At 41.0% G+C, this 14,949-nt stretch overlaps 1 protein-coding gene across 1 annotated transcript in view; it reads right to left on the reverse strand.

The window, feature by feature from the left end:
* GLP1R (glucagon like peptide 1 receptor) overlaps positions 1 to 14,949 on the reverse strand; it is a 53,458-nt gene that overhangs the window by 19,380 nt on the left and 19,129 nt on the right. Inside the window, exons 3-6 of the mRNA XM_026059843.1 lie at positions 11,882 to 11,991; positions 9,051 to 9,157; positions 5,375 to 5,528; positions 3,663 to 3,822 (exon numbers count right to left, since the gene is read on the reverse strand). Of these exons, the coding sequence (XP_025915628.1) occupies positions 3,663 to 3,822; positions 5,375 to 5,528; positions 9,051 to 9,157; positions 11,882 to 11,991 (531 nt within the window). The remainder of the gene's footprint in view (positions 1 to 3,662; positions 3,823 to 5,374; positions 5,529 to 9,050; positions 9,158 to 11,881; positions 11,992 to 14,949) is intronic.

Here is a 14,949-nt window from a genome sequence, read left to right on the forward strand (position 1 = left end):
GGAGTCAAGGATATCTTTTATGCTAGAGGAAGGAAGCATGGGTACCAGCAATGCATAGCAACAGATTTTTACTTTTTTTTTTTTTTTTTTTTTTTTAAGCAAGTGATAATGAGTGTATCTCAATCAACATCCTATTTAGCTACTGTTGTGCTGACCTCTGAACTGAAAGGAACAACTCGTCTACCTGCTCGGCCATTAGCCTATTAACACGCTTTACAAAAATTTGGTTTGTTGATGCTGTCACTGTTTCTCCTTTTCTTTCCCCTATCAGCTTTGAAAATGGTATGAACCATTCAAAACTATTCCAAAAAATGGTATATTTTTTTTGAAGTAAGATATGTAGAACTCAGGGTTGACACAAATATATGAAAATCTGCTTTTACGAAGAAAAAGACGACATAAGCAAGACATTTGCCACATTAAATGAAACAGGAAAAATGTAACGCTGCCATCTCAAAGTCTAGTATTGCACGAGATTGCATAAGCCCAGTATGAACAGGAATACAGATACCTCACAAGTAATCAGGAATGTTTATAGAAGCCTATCAAAATACATGATGTCCACATGACACCATGGACTCTCAATCTGTAAAACTGAATTATTTTCTTTATATCAATCAAAATTTTATAACTTTTCTAGCTTTTGCAAAGTACAATAAAATGAAATAAACAGATTTTTTCCCTTATAAAATATTTCAACAGCAACGAATAATTACTCATTTGAACTGATACTAAATGGAACACAATCTAATAATAGTAACTTTAAGAACTTACTCAGAATGTTAAAAAACTGTAATTTAGCAAAAATATAACTGGGAAATACCTATTAATTTTTCTTTACACTCCCCACTGTCTAGGAAAATGCAGGCTAAGTAAGGTATCTTTTCCATGTTTCTATCTGAAAAGCAGGTTTACTCTTTCCATGTTTTGAATCAAGACAAAATGATCACAACAGATAGAAAATGGGAGAAGGAAAGTACTTTGGGGATTTGTTTTTTAAAAATTACAAAATTACACAGAGTTTTCCCCCTGTTTATGATAAAATATAGCACTGTTTTGTATCACAGTTTAAAAGCTTGGAGAGACATATGTATTGAGACCTATTTGAAAATTGGTCCTTACATTACAGCTTTGCTCAGGTTACCAGAGGAACGAATTTGTTCTAGCCTCTTGTTTGYTCTGAGACCTGTTGTTCAGCAAAAATAGTGCAACGCGGCAAATATAGCGACCAAGAGTATGTGCAAACGCTCAGGTGAACAAAGACCTTGAAGAGAATACACAGTTTTATCCACATGAACATTTGAGAGGAGTACGAACGCAAACACATGATCATGTGGGAGATTACAGCAGTTACTCAGAGAGCAGAAACAATTCTATATGGTTTGTGAGTGATCACGAAGTTCAATTACAATCCGAAGAAATAACCACCTGATGAGAGTAACACCCACTAAGTTGGTGAACAATCCATATGCTAAATTTTAAAACATAAATATTCAGCAAGTGATGAGTAATGAACAAATTAAAAGATGAGTTTGTATGTAAGAGGACAATTCATTAACAGAGAATAAGGGTTCAGGGTACTGTATCAGCTCTGACAGAATCAGATATTTATTTTCTGATTCACCTTTAAACAGGTGAGATTCATCCCATACAATGTACACTGTACTGCTGGCAAAAGGCAATTTGCTGGCCACCTGACTATATAAGGCACTTGCATATCCAAAATCCTGGGGACTTCTGAAAACCCATAGCCGATACTGATGCGATCAATGTAGTTACAGAAAATAACATCTTTTTTTTCCAAATATATAAACTCCCTCCTGTTGCTAAAGCAATATTTTTACAGTTTTGATAAACTTTTTCCAAGGGCAGGACTCTCTCAGCTAGAACAGGAACATCCTGTCTTTTTCAAGCAAACGCTGAGGCTATCATCTGCTCAAAACATCTCTTGAGAATTCGCAGCAGAAAGGGACCAGAGTAGGGGCCCGAGCACCCCAAAAAAATAGAATCACAGGTGAGGAAGCAACAAAGAGTGGAAAAAGCATTAATCTCCTCCCAGAAGTTGTTAGAGACAAAACTGTTATCTGGTATAACTGATCTGGGAGCACTGAGGGCTTTGCAGGATTGAAATCGCAGATGCCTCTGCATTTGAAGATAGAGAATCGTTGGCAGTTTGCACATGCAGCCATGGCTGGAATAGCAGGAAATTATACAGATGAGGATTGAATGGCACTGGCGGAGCTATTCTAGGAAGTTTGGATGAAGCCCACACATCCAGTGCCAAGTTCTGGCACTACCAGACATTTCCACAAACTCAAAAACACATCCAGAAATTAAACATACCGTAGTGAAACTTCCATTGTTAAGGAAGAACAAAATTAAAACAGTGTCTTCTGATCTCGCCTTCTGTTCTTGCAAGAGGCGAACTGTAACTAGAAATGATTCAGATCAAAACCATCCTATCCCTTATTTCTTATAAAACAACACAATACCTGCAGGATTTGGCTGGATATAATTTTTGTTCTAATTTCTTTTTCATTTCCTCTCATGACTTAAGTGCTTCAGGATAGCTTTTTATTCTTTTATTCATAAAATATGATTAAAACATACGTAGTTCAAATGTTATAAAAGATGCTGGTGCCTTTGCTATATGCCCTATATAAAGCAATAATGGAAGATACAGAACTTTTTAACTAAAACTCTCCAGCAGGAAACTGCTATTACTTACATTTATTTATTCCCATCAATATGCCAGAAAGCCTTTATTCTTCATATATCACTGTTCAGTAGAACTGGTTGAGTAATTGTCAGTAGGCCATTTATATATATTTTACCAGTGAACTAATTTGCTACAATATTCAAATTTGGCAAATTCATAGAGAGAGAAGGACATGGTCAAAGCAATTTAAATGTTCAAACTAGTATCTATGAAAGCACTTGCAGTATTTACTTGGATTTACTTCAGCTTTCTGAAAGTCGCCTGATTTTCCACAAAAGAGGCGGGGAGGAGGGAAGGGGAAAAAAAGCAATAAAAACACACAAGAGATCATAGCAAAAAAGAGTCCTGAATGCTAACATAGTTTCAGGCTAACTGGAGAGTAAAGGAATCACAGCTTTAGCTTTGCTCCAGAAGGCAACTCTGGCTCAAGCACGTGATGTTAAACCATGGCAGCCCTTGCGCACGCCAGCAGCACACGCACCCTGTCAGTGCCTCCGCTCCTGCCAGTCACTCCTCTGCCTGCTCTGCCCATGCAACCAGCCTCACGACCCCCATCAGCAGCCCCTCATTCGTCAGCCCCACCGCACGCCCCAGCTCGTGCCAGCCGCACGTCTCTGCCTCTATCCCCGACCTCATACAAGACACCATYGCTTTTTCGCACCCACTAGTTCTCACGTAAAGGCAAGCTGCCATGAGACGAAGCAGGGCAGCGTGGATTAGCTGCCGCCAGCCCCACGCTGCGAGCCCGCAGCCCCGCCAGGAGGGCACCCGGGAGCCTCCGGCTGGCAGGTCTCCAGCAAGACCCGGGATTGGGAACAGAGAGGGGCTGGCGAGCGCCAGACTCGGTTTGGGCAGCTCCACAAGTAGTCGCAGACAATTTTTCCTGTTAAAACATCTGCCGGTGCACTCAGCCACAGGCAGGTATAAGGAAAGAGCAACTTACCCCAGCCAATGCAGAGGTAAAGCCGAAAAATTCTCTGCTCAGAAAAGACTGAAAGTACCAGCAGTGTGTACAGGTACATGCCTTCCACCAGCAGCCAGTAGTAGTTTGCAGCCACACAATACTGCATCATCACGAAGACCAAACGGCAGCTGAGTGATTCCTGTGGTGGAAGAAATCACAGCCCAAATGAATGCAACAGGGGCTGAGAAGAGGCAAACCCAAAAGAGTGGTTCACACTCCTACTGTTACTCCCTCCTCAAAAAAACATTTGCTAAATTCATCACACCTGCGTACTGAAAGGACCGAGGTCAGCAATAGGTGCTATCCACAGGAGATAGGTGCTTTGAACAACATTCCTCCTTTAAAAAAATGTAAAAATTATATGTTCTGTATTTTCTCTCCATAAACACTGGATTTTCATTTGAAAAACAGCATGCAAAGATGAAAAGAAGAGCAACTGAAAGACAGTGTCTGTATCAATTGCACTCAGCAAATACTTTCAGTTCCCCAGAGATTATATTCTGCAGTTGAGAATTTCTCTATTAGAGAGCAAATATTTAATGCCACAATGTTGACTATTACCCAAAGCAAAAAACTTTTGATAGAAGAACACACAGTGCATCACATTTAAGTGCAAAAACTCTCTCGGCTCATAAATTACAGAGAGGTGGTCAGCAGGGCTTTAGATAGGTATGAAACTTAATTACCTAATTTATCCATCAGATCTGATGAAACCATTGCTGGATAAAATACCTGCAAAAGCACAAAGCCTGGTCTTTTTGAAAGGAGAGAATGACTGACAATTCAATGTGAACACTTTCAAATCTTGCATTTAAGGTATGTATTACAGTATTATTTTCTGGCAATCAATATATTGCAAATGAGAAGAAATCAATTGTCATATGGGATTCACTCATATGGTATTAGTACTCAAGCCTCAGGCAGAGTGTCAGAAAAGGATGGATACTAACCATCCATCAGAAGAAATACTCTTTATGATCCCAGCTTTGTATTTCAGTAGCAAACACTGGACTCGTTCTAGAATCACAACAGCTACACAAATAATGAAAATCCATTTCTTTGAAGATTCAATTACATTTTGTATAACAAATCTGAAAGGGGAATAGGCATAAAACATGCTTTCATCATATTCACAAAAGAGTGGTCTATCTTCTCCATTTGATTATAAGTATTTAATTAGCCTGTTCCTCCAAAGCTTTTCTAAATGCTTTGAATTTGCATTTTAATCAGATGCTTCCCTTTTTCCATCATTAACAGATCATAAAGGTCTCCAAGAATGACCAAATAATTTCATCATTATATCAGAGGGACATTCCTGTCACAGAAGGTGCTGGCTTAGGGAACCGAACACTCTGCTGTCACCACTGGAAGAGCTGAATTTGCAGCAGACATGGGCACTTGCATGCTGGCCAAAAAGATCCAACTCTTCATGTTTCTTTTACCCAGAAGGGGCCACCCCTTCCCCGCAGGCAGGGAAACATCCCATGGCATCAATTACTTGTCTGCAGCAAGCCCAGGGTGGCACTACCACCACTGCATACATTATGCTACAAGATTCAGGGAAAATTTGTGGACTGAAAACAGTATTTTGGACAATGCTCGCTGTGCAATATGAAATTACCCGCTGTCATGCAGACACATCACAGTGATGACTCCTATATCCTGAGAACCATGACAGTGCCTGCCCCTACCTGGAAGGAGATAAGTCCTTCCCACTGGTGCTCTTGTGTAGCTGTGCTGTACATCCATTTCACCACAGAGTCCTTAATGAAGACGGATATGGCACGGAGGATAAAAGAGGTGAAAAGGTTCAGGTGAATATAATTCCTGGTGCAATGCAGATGTCTGTAGAAAGGAAGAGTCAGTCATCATCCAGTGACTGTGCAAAAGCTGCAAAATCACAGATACAAATGAGGGAGGGAAGGATGAGCTCAGTTTGCAACCAGAAAATACCAGAGGGAATCCCATAACTTGAGAATGGTTGTGGGGATTTTCAAACTTTCTGTAGGAAGAAATCAATACCAAGGAAAAGACATTCAAAACTTCACCCCAAAAGTGAACATTTGCAGGACTGCAGAGGACATCAGTGCGTAAGGAACAATTATTTTGAAAGTTTAGAAAGTGTAAAAATAAAGTGATTTTCAAAAGGCATATCTGGAAGGACTAAACAATTCAACTTTCACATAATGTATCTAATCTATTTGCACTGCACAGGTTTACTTTGGCAGGGCTCAGGAACTGATGTGCAGTACGGCTTCAGGCTATGCCCAAGTATCCCTTCCCACAAAGAAAAATATCCCGCATGTAAACTACCACTTTGACAAGAAGAGAAAAAACTGTATTCAAATTGCTTCCCAGGGGAATTGTAAATACCTTTTGTGGAACTAAAAGGAACACAATTTTTACCCCTGTCTTCGGAATTGAAAACAAAAAACAAAGAAAAATCCTCTTGAATTTCAGCAGCCAGCTGCAAAGACAGCAAAATTGCTACTTGTCAGAGAATAGCATATTAAGGGATAGCAAAGGAAAATGTAGTCACGTAAATGACACCCAAGAGCAGAGTGCTGCCAATATTTTACCAGCCTCGTCCACGATCTTTTTTTTTTTCAACATTGCAAGGGTACACACTTTGCTTCAAAGGAAGCTACATTGCAGTATGATTCTTTTTTGACCCTAAAAAATACAGGTAACATATTATAAACAGTTTCAATGAACTTGTGCTTTAAATGCCTATTTTTACTGCTCTCTGAATTCAGGCAGGAAAGTAGACTTGCTCTACAAGTTACCAGCTTTACACTGAAGACAAAGGAGAACTCCTTTCTGTATAGCTTAAACAGAATTTCTTGTAAGTCACGAGTCATTTCAAAATTTACTTATGGCAAATATTTATTTTCCTTTAACTCAAAACTTGTTTGCTGCTACCCTTCAGAATTGCCACACATTTAAATCTGACTGAACATTTATGTAAATTAGCCAGTTGAAGAAAACAGGCTGCAAGTAGTTACTGAGTATTTCTGCTGCAGCCAAAGCAAGTTACACAAGTGGTTTCAGTCATGAAGTTATGGGCCTAATTCAGCTTCCATCACTGAAATTACAGATTTTTCTTCCATTACTTTCAGAAGAGGCAAAACTAGACACTAGAGGTGTGTTGCTTCCTCTGTTGAACAGTTATCAAAACCAAATATGATGGTTATTCTGTAGACTAAGACCTTATAAAGGCCTTCCTGCTATGAAAGTGCTGAAGGCCAGCATTTGGTGCCACTGAATCAAGTTTCTCTCCCCCATGGGTAAGCGAGTGCACACACCTCCTGGGGAGAGGCCATGAGCAGAGGCTCCAGCCAGAATCCAGTGATTACAATCAATGTCAGGGGTAGCATTAATGGTGAAGGACTACAAAAAACATTAAAAAAAATGAGGTCTCATGTATTTCATGAGGTCCTCCTGGATGAAGTTATCCACAGACAATTTAGACAGGAAATCACTAAGTAGTTTGATTGCACGGTTTTAATAAGGTTCTCTGTCCCTTTAATGTCTCTAAAGCCTCATTTTCAAAATCAGAAATTCTTACAGAATTCTTCATTGAATATGTAACACATCCTTTTCTTCCCTTCTCTCTCTCTTTCACATGCACTCTTCTCCAGTCCTCACGTTACAATTAAAGGAAAAAATGCTAAAGAATTTCTCTACTAAAAATCAGGATATCAAAATTCCCTCCCTCCTAGCAGTCATCTGTGACAAAATTGCTTTTTGTTTCCTGCCAAAAACATGCACATGCTTCCTTCAAAAAGCATAGGGGTGCACTCTGTGACCTTTACACTTGGGCTGCTAAGATTACTCAAAAAGTGTCACTGATCAGTGAAACAAGGAGAAAGCACTTATCCTGGGAGACATTTGGAGACTTAAAGACCATCTGGTGTTTTGTCAGATAACTCCCTAATTTGCACAGGTGCAACACGTACAAATCATAATTATCATCACATGGCATTAACAGAGGGTGAGCATGTCTGTACCTTTTTGTAGCAATTTTAAATCTTCTCTGAGATACCTAGCGTTATGTTTCTCCACTGGATGGAAGAGGTATAATACGATGCTAAAAGGTGTGATACAGTATTAGAAGGCTTGGCTTATTTAGTTTGAGAAAATAGAGGCTAAAAGGCATGACTGATCTCTTTAAATACATAATGGGTATAAGGACTTRCGAGAGAGGAAAAGAAAGGGACTGTCTTGTTAACAGACAGTTCTTGCACCAGAACTAATGGGCTTTAGCTGGTAATGCCCATTACCGTCAAAGAAGAAAGTTGCTTAAGCATCAGAGCATTGAAGGTTCCTGACACAACTCCAAATAAGAATATCATGAGGTAGAAACCTATGCTGTTTTAAGAGGCAGCCTCATCAGCATGTCAGAGGGTAAAAGAACATGGCTGTCTGCAGTGGCCAGGAGTGGGACTTGATGACAGAGGGAGCTTCTTCCCACAACAGAATAGGAGCCTATCTTTGTGTTTTCTGAACACTGATCTCCTGTCCTCAGCACCCCCAAATTGCAGGCAAGTCTGGCTGGAATCAGTGACATACCTACTGCCTTTACAGAGAAAAAACAGACATCTCTGTTGGAGTGCAAACTTTTCTTCTTTTAAGCAAACCTACACAGTGTAGCATTGGCGTGTACCCAGCTCAAGAAGGCTTTACAGTCACTAAACTCTTAATTTTGATGCACTCCATACAATTTGTTGGTGCATACCTGGATGAACCCAGTATGCCAATCTGGCCAGGTGGCAGCAATTTATTTCACATAAAGTTTTCAGGTTTCAAAATTAGGTTCTGTTCCATATTGCAAAAGAGATGAGATTTTAGGAAAGTCTTCCAAAAAGAGAAATTGTGTCAAAAATCCATTTCTGCCTTGAAACACACCCTGCATATCAGGGAGTGGAAATGGGCCAGATTTAAGTCTACTATCTGTGTAATTCCAAGCAATGCAAAATGAAAACTTCTATCCTAAAGGTCCTCCTGCTTCCCAGAGGAGTGTCCCATCTCCAAGGCGATGTCATGAGGGAATGCAGGAATATCTCTCCTTCTTCCATCTCTTCCAGTGGATATTTAATTGAAATAAAAAATACCATGACACAATATTCCAATTGATAAAACAGCATATGTTCCATACATTCATACTGGCAATACTACGAAAGTTTAGAAATTTTACTTGAGTTTTGAGAAGAACTGATTGCAGGAAGGAATACAGAGGTGACAAGGATAGAGGAATACTGAGGTGATGGAGGAAGGGAAAAGTCAAATGTTTCTGTCAAAGTCCAATACTGTTATTTAGAAAAACATAACACTTTTCTCTGCTCTCTTCAGAGCTTCACCAGTTACCTGAATCCAAGAAGAATGGCAGTTGCTATTACAAGGGCAGAGAAGGAAAGAGCATATCCAATGGTGTATATGATGGACAAATTCAGGAGCTGTTCTTCTGGTGCATCCTGAGAGCATGTAAGGGAGAAAAGAAAAAAAGAGGGGATGGGAGAAAGACAGAGCTCATGGGCTTCATTTCTTTTCTCCCAGCTGCTTTCTAACTTTTCTTAATGGTACCCAGAAGTCATTCTCTTACTTTCAAAGTTTAAATGCATACATCAAATCAGTCTTCCACTTTTCATATGTTCCAAAGGAATAAAAGTTTAATCTTAACTCCCCAGCTGCTCCCAGATGTTCACTCAAACACTTGGACATTGCTAGAAAGTAGACAATGTGGCATTATTTTATCACAAAGTTGGAGAGGAGTGAATTACCACACAAGCAGGCATTAAACGGATGGCTAGGCGAGAAGAACTAGGCGAGAAGAACTCAATCCTGCGGAAAAAATGGCAGAGTCAGTGTTTCCAGCCTTGAACACCCACAGCCAGTCCCCTTATGGCTGCACTGAAGGGTTTCCTTTGGCTACATCTATACTCAGAAACAGAACAAGTGAGGCCTCTTCTCTGGCTCTGAGGTTAAGCAGCAAAGCGCGGCTTGTGCTCATACAGCTGAACTTTTTTCTGCCCCAGACAGTCCCTCTACTGCCTCAACCACACTATCTGCTGGGAGCAGCCCTGAGCCCACGTGTGGCAGTGCCTGGGGGTGAGTGGGTAGGGGCCAGCGTGTGCCCCAGACCGTGCTAGTGACGGCGTGGCAGGGCTGTCCGCGCCTCGGCAGTCCTGCGCGGGGCTCTCCTCGGGAGCTCCACTGCAGACATGGCCACTTAGACCCCAGCTTGAAAGTGCTGGCCAAAACCTTTGGGGAGAGAAGAACTGTGTGAAAAGCTACAGGCAGGTCTGAGTTATGATACAGGCTTGGTGCTTGGGCTCCGAGGCACTTCTATATTCTATATTCTGGCTCTTTTCTAAGCACATACCTTTGTCTAAGACTCAAGCATTTTTCTTGCCTACTTCAAGCGGCTGATTCTGCAGTTGACTCCCAAGACCTGTGCTGTACGAAGGAATATTTTCCTTGTGCTTCAGAAACAAGTACAGCTATTCAGATGTACTTTGTATAGCCAGAAGGGTTTAAGGTGAACATAAAGGCTGCTGCTCAGGGATTTGCTAGGTTAATGTTTTAAGAGGAACTGCCTTATGTAAGAGAAAAGAAAGATCTCTTCAGTATCAAAGCTCAGGCAAACTATCGAGACCTGATAATTTAAAACATTTATGCAGATCAAAATAACACTTTATATTTAAAGAAAATAATGTTCTTTTACAAGGATTCACTCACAAACCCTCAGGATTGTGTTTTAGCAACACTTGTAACATAACACAAAGTAAACTTATCAAAACCAATCTCTTGTTCTCATGCACAAGATATAAGTAGGTAATTTGGGGCTCTACATACATTTAACTGGAAAAAGGAAAAACAAACATGGTTGTTCACATACCAAGGAGTGACACCATGTATGTAGGTTTTCAGTATCAAAATCCAGTAGACCCATAAACACCACAGTTCACAGAAATGAGACATGTGCCAAATRACCAAGTGTTGCCATTGGGCATCTGTCTCCTTGGCATCTCAACACAGCTCTGGAAGAAATCATGGTGGCAAACACCTTGGGTTAAGATAATGCGCTCTGCTGGGATACTCAAGGATGTGGAAAGGACAAGGAATAAGGCTACAAATTAAGGGGAAGAGTTAAATTTAACATACTTGAAGGATTAAAAATAATCTCTTTTTCCATCTCCTTCCATTTTGCAGCCATCTATTGCTTCTGAAGAATGAGGCATTGAAAGATGAGGAATTCCAGAGGACACAGATATCACAGAGCACTTGGGAATTTCGTATCTTTGAACTGGTTTGGCGAGGTCTGTCCTAGTTCCCAGCAGCCCTGAACAGCGACTGTGCACTCAGTGTGCAGGTCTGTGGAAAACCATCGCTCTTGGAGCGGCCCATCTGCGATGCTGTCACGTGTCACGAGAACGCATGCAACGCACTAGCTGATGCCAACGGCTTATGAAAATCCCTTGGAAAAGCCCTCCCTTGTCCTTGACATGGTGCCAGGGGACCCAGCTCCCCACAGAGCACTAGGGCAAGAAAATGGAACTGACAGGCCTAATTTAACAGCCTATGTTGAATTAATGTAAAAAAACAAAAAACAAAAAACTAAAACAAAACAAAAACAATCAAAAAGCAGCACTCCCAATGGGTGCTTTCATTTCTGTTCATCTTAACTGGCTCAGCAGCTGATAACAAGACACAGAGAACAGGTAGTAATTTTATTCGAGCAACGTTCTGCTGATGGAAGAAAGCGCAAAGGACTAACATGTGGTGACTTCTCCACTTCRAATCCGTCCTACCACAAATGAGAGTGAAGCGCAAAACCCAAGCACCTCATTTCCCTAGCGAGGACTGCCAGGAGGGAGCATCCCCGTGCCAACCACAACGTGCTCCTGGGCTGAATTAGAGACCCCAGTGCTGCTCCACGCCTGCGTTTGTCCGCTTCACTTCTCCTGGGTGTTTCACGTGCGTTTAAACCTGCCCTTGCCCACGCCACACATAACTTTGTTGAAGAGGAGAGGCCTAACGCTGCTTTAACCTTAGACTCGCTGCAGTGAGACACCCGGGATGAGTCACTAAGATTACTTTGGCAGGACAAAAATGCGTGAACACCGATATACTTATTTTTCCTCTGTTCTGTATTATTCTAGACAATAATGACGATGACAACAGACAGAAACCCTTACCTGGTCAGAGGGCTCGCACTCGGACAGGTTCCTCCACGGCAGGGTCGAATTCTCCTTCAGCAGCCAGGTGCCTTCAGGGGTGCAGAAGCGGTAAACCTGCCCGTGCAGCACTGCCGGGAACCAGAGGGGTAGCAGGGTTAGCGGGGCAGAGCCTGCGGCGGGGGCAGCACATGCAGAGCGGCCAGGGGCTCAGCCCAAGCTGCCTTCCTCATGAATTGCTTCCTTAGCTGGAGGGGGAACACGCGGTGTTACCAGAGGAGCCCTTCGCTTGCTCCTGACCTGCAGCCAGTGCTTCTGCTCCCCATCCCCAGGGCCAGAGCGCGGCAACCCCGCAAACAGCGCTGCAAAGGGATCGGACAGCACGCACGCCAGCGCRAACTCTAACCAGCCAGCAACAACTCTGAAATACTCACTGCGATGGGGAAAAAATCTCTGCGCGCATTTTACAACACGCGTAAATTCCAGCTCATGGAAACCTTACATTTAAAGCCTCACAAAGTTTGGAGTCGCTCAGCCTCAGCTACAAAATTCACGTGGAAAGCAGAGTGCACAAGTAAATGTATTTCTTCGCTTCTGAGCTCATGCAGAGCCAGGAACAGAGAAACATTGGAACAGATATGCTAACATGAGCTCCCCAAAATGTAAATGCTTATACAAACATCTGTGCTAGAAAATGAAGTCATAAATCTTTGCCTAAACTACCCATATATTTTTTTTTATTCCTTCTATCTACAAGTTTGGATAGCAAAACCAGCAATAAATCAAATGCCTTTCCAAAGCAGTTAGCAGCTTGATCTTGTGAAAGCAGATAAAATGAAATGGCTCATAATGAAATTACATCAGACCGAAGCACCAAAGTAAAAGCACTAAGGGTAAAGAGCACTCAACCGTAGTGCAAGAAAAGGAAACGCTCTCCCTGGTGGCTCAAGTGCTGGGGAAGTCTGACGACTCTCGCTGCCGCGCATAAGCGGCTCAGAGCCTGCCCCGTATCACGGTGCAGATACAGCAGCGATGCTGCTGCTTCGCAAACCAAGTTCCCTGCTAATTGCACTCGCGGTGCAGGAAGCCAACGGCCCGGGTTGAGGTTAAGAAGCTGTCATTTGTTAATCAATGCTGGGGCGATCCATCAATCAGGACTAGCCCCTACCTACCAAAACAGTGCTGTGACACAGACACTTCCGACATTTTGATGCATGAGAAGCCAAGTTAAGGGGATTTAATTCTGCACAGGCATATTTTGACATCTCTTGATTACAGCTTCCACTCAGTCCCAGCCCTTTCCTGCTGAAACCTCATCCTGTTGTTAAGAGCAGTAAGCCAGGCAGTTCCACCATTAGCCCAAACTAGAACCTGCTAGAACTTGGTATTCTGTTCAATGGGAAATTCTGGCATTTAAAAAAAAGTTCGTACACTAAAATTTACTTGAGATAATAAAAAAGCACAAAATAACCTGGTGACTATTTGTATATTAGGTGACAACCAGTAATTTGTTTGATAATTCATTCAGCGGTAGACTAGTAGTAGGTATTGTCAGTGAAGAATGGCGTTTTAAAAAATTATATAGACAGTGATATGCTAATGAGTCATTTGAAAATAGGATTCTAAATGGCAACTGATAATGGTTTTGGCAACCACAGTCTATTTGTAATTGCTGTATTTATACCAACATACATGTTATTGGTGTAGTTGGTGTATAATGAAATGGTAACTGAGATAACATAAAAATAGTTTTACCTGGTGGAATATTTTCCATCCTATTAAGGATTTCTGTTTGCATATGCTTACATAAAAACAGGAGGCAAGATTAGGTCTGCGCTCATAATATATACATTCACATTTATTAACTACTTTGAATAGTTTTTCACTTGCTCTCATGATTTACTATGAGCGCCAACTACTTCTTTATGTGGGGATGTTGCTACAATGTTAAGTATATCATGTGGTGGAGGGTAGTGAATATGAAAGCATCAGTTTTTCCTTAAGATTTAATGAATGGCAAGTTGAAGTAAGCCACAGAAAACATCTGTGCAGAGCCACAGACAGCTCTAGAGCTGTCAAGACAGGAATCAGGGTAATAAAGAACCAGTAAAGATCATATATAAAAGCCAATCAAGTTGAAATCCAGGGGGTTGAAGTCTAGAGGATCACAGGACTCAGAGATTCAGTCTGACTGCTATTGCATGAACCATAACCAAGATGTATTACAAGACTAAATTAAGAAAAACAAACTCACACAAAAAAAGAATTCCACTATATTCCTGAAGAAACAGAAATGATTTGTGAAACTGTTTTGGTTTTTCTTTTTGTTTTTCTTCTTTTTTCCTTTAAAGGCTTCTTACTGTCAAGTTCTAATTGGGATGAAAACTGAGCCTCAATATACCTATTTTTCCTCTAAATCAATTAGTGACACATTTTAATTTTAATTTTCTTTTTGCTGATAAAATTTCTTTTGAAATAATAAGGAGGAAACTACTGTATACTGAAGTCTGGCATATATTGGAGAATGGACTAGCACACGTTTATAGTAAATTGAACATCAAATTCGCCATCAGACAGACAGAGCAATTCTTTTAGATATGAAAAAAAACAAACAAATGCTAGTTATCACCATGTTTTATGTATTAGATCATGTTATAACACAAGCATATGAATTTAAATTTTTTTGATTATATCATAAAGCTTAAAAAATACTGAAAAGCAGTCACTTAAAAAATGAAAAAATAAATGTTTCCCTTCAATATGAAAAAGGGCATTTTGATTATGTTGAAGTGATTATTTTTGACCATTTGAATGCATCTTTTCATACAAGTCTTCTTTCTCCACTGAAAACTGAGTATATTCTTTCATTTCATGAAGGGAAGGTAACCCTATTATACCAGAAAGAAATGTTCTTGCCACCTTTAGGTGTCCAAACCACTCAAACTCAATTGGCAGCTGTTATGGACTGCTGGGTAGCAGCTCGCAGGTGCCCCAGGCTGCTGTAGCTTCACTGCCCACCAAAAAGGGGGTGGCCAGTGCAGGACTGGGCTGCCTCAGGAAGAGGCTTAAGAAGCAAAAAGTATTAATCA

This window comes from Apteryx rowi, unplaced genomic scaffold, assembly GCF_003343035.1.
Source record: "Apteryx rowi isolate R43461 unplaced genomic scaffold, aptRow1 scaffold_160, whole genome shotgun sequence".
Classification (NCBI taxonomy): domain Eukaryota; kingdom Metazoa; phylum Chordata; class Aves; order Apterygiformes; family Apterygidae; genus Apteryx; species Apteryx rowi.